Raw genomic sequence first — 11168 nt, forward strand, 5'->3', positions numbered from 1 at the left:
ATATATTCTATTACGATTATTGCTTAAGTTCATCCTTCATTAATCAAAAAATTGATCTCTTAAGTGTACTAGCTTTTACCTTCGCTGCCTTTGTACTACAATATATGCTTTGTCCTATGTAAGAGATATATTTGATTGTTTTCCTACAAATACACATATATTACTCTATATATGAGGGTGTTGTTGAAAACGTCAAGGCTTTGGGTAAAAGACGATACAGGAGGATCAATTAATTATTGATTCACATACTTATTGCAGCAGTCCTTCAGTTTTCCTAAGCTTGTAAAAGAACTCGTAAGTTTGGGCGCCAACCAGGCCTTTCACAATATTCTTAAAGCTAGGAAAATTTTCAGCATCCCTTCGTGTGTCTGTGTGTATATATATATATATATATGAAGTGTAGTATTAACATATATATATATGTATATATATATATATATATATATATATATATATATATATATATATATATATATATATATATATATATATATATATATATATATATATAAATATATCGTTCGTATGTCTGTGTATATGTATATATATATACATATATATATCGTTCTAATGTAACCCCAGAAGAAAAGTCCATGGGAGCTAAGCCTGGTGACCGTGGTGCCCATTCAATTGCCACGCGACACTCGACCCACCTCCCTAGAAAATGTTCAATCAGAAAATTATGAAGCTCTAATGCATAATGGGGCAGATCCCCATCCTGCATCATTTTGCTATCAAGCATCATCTTGTTGCTAAGCATCATTTTGTTGCCAAGATCCTCCATCATCTTGTTGCCAGCCACCTGTCACAGAACACTCAAAATAGAATGGTTGAATTACCTGATTATGCCAAATCCCACACCAAACCAGTACCTTGCTCCGGCCTTGTTGATTATCTGCTTCCATCCAATGAGGACTGGTTTGTGAGTAATGTCGGTAGTTGTGAAAAGAGATGAAGATGAGAATGTTAGCAATTTCACATATTGCAGGTTGGTGCATGACTTTATGGCCACCCTGTAGAATATATAGTACTATACGAGAGAAAACGATAAGGAGTGTATAAAGTCGTAAATGACAGCGAAATAGTTTGATGAAATTTTATTTAACAATAAGACAATTCTAGTATCACGACAAATTGTTTCGTAACTGAAAAAAAAACCTGTAAATAATTTATATTATTACAAGGCAGTGCTACAGCATGGCCGCAGTCAAATGACTAGATCAAGTAAAAGAATAAAGGAATAAAAGTATATATGTCAAAATTTAAAATTTGAAATTTATGTGTTGGGATGTTGAGTATGTTCTGAGTAGTATACCGATAAAGTATGTTCACTGCTATGCAGGATGTGTTGAAACGAAACAGAAAATTTTCAGTTATGGCTAGGAAAAAGTAGTAAAATATTACAAGTATGCTTTAAAGAATTACATTTCAGTAGCGTATATAAGAAGGAAACGATTGTGTGAAGGGACGTAGCTTTAGATTTCTGCCCGCACCTAAGATGCAAAATATTGATGACAACGTCACTTGGCTACACACAATATTTTGAATAAGTCTCTTGGATTTCAATAAAAAGTTTTAAAAGCACACTTGTTATTTATATATGTGAAGCCAATACATTCTGAAGTTAAATCACAAGAAGCGGCACAGGAAATTCTGCTATGGATTCGATCGTCTGGTCTCTTTAACAATTTTGTAAAGGTGTTTGTGTCTAATCTTCTTGTGTATCTTGTGGCCTGTATCCCACCATTTTTGTTTAACTCTGTGAATATGAAAAGAAAAGGAAGTTAACATTCTATAATATTTTTGTATCTTTGATGGTATATGAATTTGTGTGTAGGCGTATTTATGTGCGTATGAATATGTTTATGGATTAGTAAATAATTAATTCTATACTTTCAGCTGAATAACATATAAATATACGTAAAATGTAAAACTCATTTTAAGCGTTACAGACAAACTCCAAACCCTATAAAAGTTTCCAAACCCTATAAAAGACTGAAATTACAACATATCCCCACTGATGGAAAGTTGTTACCTCGCACCGTTAGATTTCAAGCTGTTGCTGTAGCATAATTATTACACGAGAGTGAAATGGAGTATTGTAAAATAAAGTGTTTTTTTTTTTATATATTCAAGAACACATTGCACCTCACCTCTGGATATCGAAACAAGGATCTTACGATTATGATTGCAACACCTTAATCATTAAACCAAGCACTTTTGATATTGCGTTATAAAATAAATAAACAAATATTCAATGCAAAATGAATATATAAAATATGGTAACCGTTGTGGAAATAAATATATTATTTACCGTTTTTAAAGTAAACCGTACGTAAATTTCTCAAAGTGCAGCCACTAGGTGACTGAATATCATCTAGATTATACTTCATTTCGAACTTGAAGGCTAAAAGAAAAACACGAAATACATATATTTACTGATATCGTTACACAAATATTTGTATGTATACAAACCATATATCTTCATATGTATTCTTTTACACCGATGAATTTAGATTAATTCGTTGAGTTACTGGATTCAGTCAATGTATTTTCTGTTTATAGTTATTGTCTTTATGAGATTATTTTTTTTAGATTATTTTCCTATGTAGATTTCAAACAGTCAAAGAACATAGAATTAGTATGGTATTTTTTATCTTTTATTTTTATAAAGTAAATCACTTATTCAATGATGTTGCTGGTTGCTGAATGAATGTCTTAAGTTAGATTTGATTTTGGCTTTTCTTTTTGTTAGCGTTTATTTGCAGCTAAAATGTTTTCAGATGTTCAGTTGAAATTTCACCAATTTGTATTATCTTAATAATGCTGTGCCGGCATATATTTTCGAAGATATTATTAATTTTAATAATATTGCTTATACGTATATACATATGTGTGTGTATGCGTATGCATGCTTGTGTGTGTTTGTGTTTATACATATGTGAGTGTGTGTGTGTGTGTTTCTGTGCGTACGTATATGTGAATGCAATTGCAACAATTGCTAGATTTTTAAGGTGTAATCTAAAATAAAGATTATGATTTTCTTCGCACATATTATCTGTCGTTGTTCCGCCGAGGTCGACTTTGCCTTTCATTCTTTCGGGGGTCAAAAACTTAAGTACCAGTTGCGTACTGGGGTCGAATTAATCGACAGGCCCCCACCTACCAAAAATTTCGAGCCTTGAGCCTAGACCAGAAAAGATTATTTGTCGTTGCTAAATACTCTGAATTTCTTAAAAGTCTACAAAACGATTGTTAGATTTACATGTTATACACGAGAATTTACCTGGGATTTCTATTCTACTTAACATTTACTGGTATCGGACTGTTGGAAATTTTAACTTATTTCTTTAAACTGAGTGCTAAATTCATATCTGAAAAGAATTTTAATCCCATTGTTTTCCTTATATATATATACAGGTTTACTTTTATGAATTCGTTTTGCAAGATTCTTGATATGAACTCGTGTGTTAAAACTGATATTGTTGTACTTGGGACGGTCATGCTGCCAATTTAACCAATGAAAACACACGCACTATTTATTCGGTGTTCGCAGCGAAAGAACTCTGGTCAAAGTATAATTAATATCGAATAAAGCTAATGCAGGTGAACACCGAATAAACAGTGCGTGTGTTTCATTGGCTAAACTTTCAATATGTCTATCCCCAAATACAACAATATATATATATATATATATATATATATATATATATATATATATATATATATATACATAAATACATATAAGTGCAGGGGTCGATTTCTTCGACTAAAAGGCGGTGCTCTAGCATGGCCACAGTCAAAATGACTGAACCAAGTGAAGGAATAAAAGAATACATACATATGTACATATACATATCTGCATATACACGAAAGCATTCTGTAGGAAGTGTTTTCTAGATTACAGTTTCACTCGCAACCCATTGGAAGACCAAAGTCTGTAGTTGAACACACTTGTCAGAGGCGTTTCCCAGTTACTGTGAAGTGAAACCCCAATCAAACAGCTATACATATAATGTCGAATTATTTTCTGCAGAATGCTATGTAGTATACTCAATATATCACAGAAGACGAGGTAAACAAATACCAACTTACATTTTATGAATTCAATGTGTTGCCAATCATTTTTGATCACGATAACAGTGGCATTGTGAGATGTATAATTACTCAAGTAGTATAAGGCTGATTTGGAGTTGTAGCTGAAAGCCTTACACCAATTCGATTGATAGCAATGCTTTAGAATGTCAAAGAATGATTCCCCCTGTTTAGCTGGATATGCATGTTCCTGGAACTTGGCTCCATAAATGACACTGACTGGACACTCTATAAATGTAATAAAAAATATGACTGTTAGTTAAATGAGAACAGTAAGTTACTGTAAAGTATTGTAACAAAGATGGTATGTTGCTAAACTTTATCACAAACAACCATATTTCTAAATGTTTCAAGATGTCTGACTCACCTCACCGTCATAAAAATTATGTAATTCTTATCTTGAAGATAACAATATATAAAACAATTGGTATCACTTAAATTCGGTTCTCTTATATGCCATTTGGCCGACAATCAGGAGTCATCAATTCAGCCGGATAGGCAGAAAACAGAACAAGATTAGCATGACCTCGCAGCACATGACCTCGCAGGTGGGGCCCAGTTAGAATCTTCTTCAGGTCGAGTAGCCCATCCCGCTCAAAAGGTCTCTGAATAAGGTTTGTTTAAGGATGTTGAGCAAAACACCCATGTTTCCAAAGGTGAATTATCCAAACCCCAAAGAATTCCTCTCAACACATGGCTATGATGCTCCCCCACTACTTCTACTCATGATCAGAGATGTACTTATCGTCAGCCACCAAGTGACATGCTTAACTGGTTAAGGTCAAACAACTGGCAAGCAAATCTGTGGTATTAAGCAGAATATTTGCTGTAGCCCATCTTTTCATACCAAGATAAAACAATGTACATGATAACACTTCCAATCAATTAAGATCAGAAACCATGAGAGTCACTGCCTGGTACTGCATCCGGGCATTTATTATTATTATTATTATTATTATTATTATTATTATTATTATTATTATTATTATTATTATTATTATTATTATTATTATCCACTTGAAAAGGAAGATGAGAGTAGAGAGGGAAGTGCTGTCTCATAGCAAATTCGTTGAAAGATGGGTGACTGTTGGAAGAATGGCCAGTATAAACGGACCAATTCTGAGAATACACCTGTAGAAAAAAAAAGAAAAAAAAAGGTAATGTAAAAGGAGAAAGGGCTCTATACCCCTTTCCTATTTTTTCTGACCAGGCTCCCGTGGTTTTATGGGTTTTTCCACGTGTAACCTTTCCTTTTTCGAAGCGCTTCCCCCTTTGGGAGTTCTACTTATTTATTTATCTATTTATTTATCTATTTATTTATTATATCTTTCTCCGTTTTCTTCCTCTGTTTAGACGAACTTTCCTACCTTTTCGGACAAAACCTTTTGTAACCTTCGTCCTGTCTTTGTCCTTATATGTTTTTAATTGATATTAGCCCTTGTGGCCAATAAAACGAATTAATTATTATTATTATTATTATTATTATTATTATTATTATTATTATTATTATTATTATTATTATTATTATTAGTAGTAGTAGTAGTATATTTACCGCCTTTACTTATATGTCTGAGCTCATAGTAGTCAGTATTTGAGTTTATCAGTAATCTATGTGCTCTTGTCGTCTCGCGATAAAGTTCACACCACTCTTCTACGTGGTTTAATACGAATGAATTACACATATCGTCTCTGTGACATATTTCTGCACAATTTTCGCTATCATCTTCAGGCATCTTCAGCAAGAAATTTCCATCAATTGTAGCATTGGTAACTTTAATAAATTTACTTCGATAATAATATGACTCATCTCCTTTATAAGAAATATAATTGAATGAAACATACAATACATAAAGCTGAAAAAATACTGTTAAGATAGAAATTCAATAATTAAACTTGAAATAATAAGTTATCTTTTTCACAAACAGTGACGAACTGTACAATCGGTTTAAAATCAAGGTGGGTGGAAAGAGCCAGAGAGGCTCAAATACAAAAAGCTTTAGGTTCTGTCTAATCTAAAGGAAAAAATACAGAGAAGCAGGGCCAATGGAATGGTGGACATTCGATTCCACACCGAGGAAGAAGCCTAGCATTAGAAATAAATAGAGTAGAGACAGATAGTGAAGAAGTTAGATGAGAATTTTAAAAAGGCATCTCGATCGACGTGCACACAGCGAGATACAGACGTCTTATATAGGTTTCATAGACAGAGACCCGGTTACTAGAACCTGAACACGTCGTTTCTGGTGCATAAAGATTTCAGTTATCGGATTAGTTAACTAGTTAAGAGGGTGTTGTCGGGGAAAATAATCAACAATAAATAGTGGTTCGCCTAGAAAAGGCCGATTAGAATAGAATCGATAAGGTTTAGTAAAGGACTAGCAATAGAATGAAACAGAGTAGAGACAGATAGTCAAGAAAAAAAGACGAGACTGTTAGAAAAGGCATGCCGATAGACGTGCATGCAGCGGATTTGCACTCGGCCAATTCTTCAACGAAGGTTGCGTTGTCAGAGCTGGGGCACGAGCACTTAGACAAGAAGGGACAAACGCCGTGCAATAGGCCCAAGTGGCAGAGGCATGGCGTGGAATTAAATCCACGATCTTATCGTTACCTAGACTCCCCCCCCCCCCTTTTATAAACCTTACCAGAAGCCCAACGAGAAGCTTTCCTTTATATATATATATAAACAGTATTGTCACCCCGCTGGAGTATTTATAAACCTGATAGCTAACATTAGTAGCGTTGCTGAGAAATGACCCGAACTTGAAGTTTTGTATCGACAACGTTAGGCTCATAATTCTGCTTAATGCAGAGTTCAAACTATGGCCAAGATGTTAGCTATGAGGTTGGTGCTTGTCGTCGGGGATCTGGTTGGGGATGCACAGACATGTGCCATCCCGAAAAGATCCACCCACAACAACTTGAGAAACTGGCTAAAGAAGCTAGCACGGGTGGAGCCCTGATCAATTTAGATCATTCTAAAGCTCTTGATAAATTTACTTCGATAATAATATGACTCGAATCCTTTATTTAAAATATGATTGTATGAAACATTGAATACACGTAGCTGAAGAGTACGTAAAGCTGCAGAAATTCAATAATTAAACTTGAAATAGTAAATTATCTTTTTTCCAGACGTATAGTATTTCTCTGATTTAATCTACAGTAATCCCTCGAATATCGCGAGTGATACATTCCAAAACCCGCCGCGTTAGCTAAAAATCCATGAAGTAGAAACAATGCTGTATATATTTTAATCATTTTTAGAATTTGTATATATTTATTTTATTATAAATGCAAAACACCACCACGAATGAACCGACGCAAGCTTAAATGATAAACCGCGATAGTTGAAGCGCTATAGTTGAATCGCGATAAGTGAACCGTGATAAGTGAATTGCGATAAGTGAGCCGCGATAGGTGAACCTCGATATGGCGAGGGATTACAGTATATGAAAGCATACACGAAATATTTGGTTTGATTTCGAATGAAGCATTTTGCATGGTATTATACGCTCAGCGACTAATGTTGTTATTGTTATTTTTAGTTAAATGCAGGTGTGGATGTGTGGAGAGAAATTTGATTCCGAACGACATGCCTGAAGGTTCAGTTCCACTGCTAGCACTTCTACTATAACCTCGGGCCAACCGAATACATGAATGGGTTTTATACCCGGAAAGTGAAACAAGCTTGGCTTATATATATATATATATATATATATATATATATATATATATATATATATATATATATATATATTTGTTAACATCGTGTGATTTAAGAAGCGACGTGTCATCTACAAATCCTTACCCTGATGGCACTTCCCACTTCAATTCTCTTTTGTTCTTTTTATATATGTATTGTTCCTGAAAGGGTTTTGCTGAACAGACACGGAAGAACAACTTCCGAGAGCCAGTGCGTCTTCAGATTCAACGAGATCATCACAGACATGGTGTTTGTTTCCGGGCAGGTACAAGAGAATTGCTGGAAGCAAAGCAAAGGGTGGTATCTAATACTCATTGACCTGACTAAAGGATTCAACTCAGCGAGTTGGAAGAGATTGCAGCATATCGTTGAGAGACTCGTCTGTACCACAAAGGTCCTGAAAATGGTCAGCCAGTTGTATGAAAACCAGCGTTGGGAAATCAGATTCAGTAACTTCCCGATCAGCAACGGAGTGAAGCAGGTTTGCGTTATGGCACCAGCTCTCTTCACCGGCTTCTTCAGTATGATGTGCATGCAGGCCACAGATTTTGCGGACGAGGGCGAAGTCTATGTCAGATACCATTTGATGAGAGTCTGTTTAATCTCCGATGACTACATGCCCATATGAGCACCCTGGAACAAATGATCCAAGATCTCCTCTTTGCCGACAGTGCTGCACTTGCTGCTCACACAGGATGAGCTTTGCAGCACATAACCTCCTCCTTCATAATTGTTGGTGGTTCACCCTTGCTCAGTACTGTGACACCTGGTGTCTCATATCAGCTATGCTGTCTCCTCCTTTGAAAACACCATAAGACAGACAGATAAACGCGCGTGCGTGCGTGCAGACACACAAACACACATTCAATTACGTAACTAGTTATTTGTAGAAAGAAAAACAGGTTAATATATATTTTACATACCTTGTCCACGTGCCAAGAAAAAACATAATGCTGGAATTAGAAAAGAAAAAACTTATAAATTCCGATATTGCTTATTTATTTATTTTTTCTCAGTTTACAATTTAATACTTCAATAGGGCGAGGAAAGACAGCGTCTATCATCTTCTTGGCGCGTCTGAAACGTTTGGTCAGAAAAAGCGATGTTTTTTTCATTTTGCAAACCTGCCCAAAATGCTTGCAACAAAGGGAACACTGCTAAAAGAATGAAAGGGCCAATTGGTGAAAATAAACCGGTTGACAGTGTATGTCTTGCCTCCACGAAAAATGAATTAATCACCTGACAGATTTGCATATAGATTTCATCTAACTAAAGTTCATTGGAAGGGTTTCTTTGACTTGAGGCTGTTGAATAATTAACATGTATAAAATGTCAAACAGCTGGCTCGAACTAGACAACATATTTGTGAATCAAAGTTTGGAACCACACAACCCTATGGAAGCCACCTAATCAAACAAGCTAGCGATCCCTCCAAACACCATGGTGCTTACTGGATGTTTGACTTTTATCACTCTCGGTACATGTTTTGGGGACATGGAAAGTCAACGGTAGTTCTGTGTGTTCTCCACCTGATCCTGTAAAAACCTTTTCTCGTCTAAGAAAAACCAAAGCATGTTCGGTTGCGCGGGATGCTTGAACTTGTTCAAAAGCTTCGTAGCGTGGCCTTTCCTCTTGTCCTTGATGGCTTGGGATAAAAATTAGCCCTTTCTCATCTTGTATGAGGAATATTGAATGTCTTCATGCACTACTTGCCCCATGAGAAACTCAGACACTCTCATGTCGCTGGTGATAGACCTGATTGACTTGGAGGGATCGTTGTCAATCATGGATCTCACCAACAAATTCAGGAGTAGTTCTTTTCTTATCAGAACGATCAGAGTGAGTTTTCTGAGCTGCCCTACCTTCCTAATCACCATTAGACTCATCCAACTCTTTCTGAATTTTCTGCACTGTCCTCAGACACTCTGAAACGTTCGTATTGGAGCTTCCGATGCGAATGCCAAGCAGTTCAGAATGTCGTTTCCAAATTTCTGGCAGAGTGAATTGCGTCATAGTGCTCATTTTCTCACAGACGGTGCCAAACTGACCCTACTATACTTTGTAGTCGACAAAATAAAGAATAAACAATGCACATGCGCTAAATCAAAAATATAAAATTGCGACAACTTACTTATCGCACCCTGTATGTGTATGTGTGTGTGTATATATATATATATATATATATATATATATATATACGAAAGAGTTAAAAAAGCTTTTAATCTGTCATCAAAAATATCAGCCGCATTTCCCTAAAATGACAAACTACTGTCACAAGAATTGGAAGAAAACAACTAATATACTTCATCATTCCAAACTGCGCCATACTACCAGTGTCGCTAGCATTTATGATTCCCTATATTCCAAAAATAATAAAACACTGGGAAGAGTCTTGAGTGATAAAATCTATAAAATGAAAAAAACAACGGTTGTTGCTTGTCTATAGTTCACCTCACTTTTCTTTTTCGAAATAATCTACAAAATCATTTTTCGTTAAACCAATTTCTTCTTAAATGTTTGACACTGGTTCAGATCAAAATTCTTGCCAAACAGATTAAAGATTTAGAAAGAAAAATTTCATTTGATTAATGTAGATTAGTTTTAGTGTGCCTGAAAAAACAAGATTGGATGCGCACTTGAGATTTGGTTTTGATTGTATGACAGATGGGTCAAATCTGATATAGATATAAACAACAACAACAGCAAAATTATGCAATAACAATAAAAGTGAACTTACTAAAATATAATACAAAATGTATCTTCATATTCATCGTTGGTTCCATTTCACGACTAAGAATGACGTGATCCCGACAAGAATCCAGTTTATATATAATTCTCTCCCTCGACCTGCTCTCTCTCATCTCCATATATCACACGATCAAATATATATGCATTTATATATATATATATATATATATATATATATATATATATGTATGTATTTATGTATGTATATATATATATATATATATATATATATGTATGTATATATATATATATATATATATATATATATATATATATATATATATATATATATATATATATATATATATATATATATATATATATATATATATATGCACCTACATAAGATTACAAAGATAATTAAGGTTCATGCAAATTTCTTCTGCAAGGATTGTTACAGTTTCTCGCTTAAATGAACATGATTCACTTATGCGTATCCGTACATTTGTACGTGGCTTGTATGTGATATACATACATACATTCCGCCATACAAACACATACAAACTACCATATATATGTGTGTGTATATATATAGAGAAAGAGTGACAGATAGACAGATAGATAGATACAACAGAGCGAGTGAGTGCATTTTTACAGACCTAAATGCATTTTATTAGGA

The 11168-nt window shown here is 34.7% G+C and overlaps 1 protein-coding gene across 1 annotated transcript; it reads right to left on the reverse strand.

The window, feature by feature from the left end:
• Positions 1 to 1085: 1085 nt before the first annotated feature.
• LOC106868214 (uncharacterized) lies at positions 1086 to 10675 on the reverse strand. Its single transcript, XM_014913380.3, has 6 exons — positions 10539 to 10675; positions 8725 to 8754; positions 5648 to 5905; positions 4096 to 4323; positions 2315 to 2407; positions 1086 to 1759 (listed from the first exon to the last, which is right to left on the reverse strand). The coding sequence occupies exons 1-6, from the start codon at positions 10666 to 10668 to the stop codon at positions 1563 to 1565; spliced, it is 936 nt and encodes a 311-aa protein (XP_014768866.3). The 5' UTR covers positions 10669 to 10675; the 3' UTR covers positions 1086 to 1562.
• Between the last annotated feature and the right edge of the window lie 493 nt (positions 10676 to 11168).

This window comes from Octopus bimaculoides, chromosome 16 (assembly GCF_046866305.1).
Source record: "Octopus bimaculoides isolate indiv1 chromosome 16, ASM4686630v1, whole genome shotgun sequence".
Classification (NCBI taxonomy): domain Eukaryota; kingdom Metazoa; phylum Mollusca; class Cephalopoda; order Octopoda; family Octopodidae; genus Octopus; species Octopus bimaculoides.

What these genes read in the sequence shown, in the direction of transcription:
- LOC106868214 (XM_014913380.3), bottom strand. Translation starts at nt 10,668, where the DNA reads ATGGAGATGAGAGAGAGCAGGTCGAGGGAGAGAATTATATATAAACTG. An exon ending in TTTCTTGGCACGTGGACAAG is followed by an intron (nt 5,906 to 8,724) that starts GTATGTAAAATA and finishes TTTCTTATAAAG; the next exon opens with GAGATGAGTCATATTATTAT. An exon ending in TACGGTTTACTTTAAAAACG is followed by an intron (nt 1,760 to 2,314) that starts GTAAATAATATA and finishes TCATATTCACAG; the next exon opens with AGTTAAACAAAAATGGTGGG.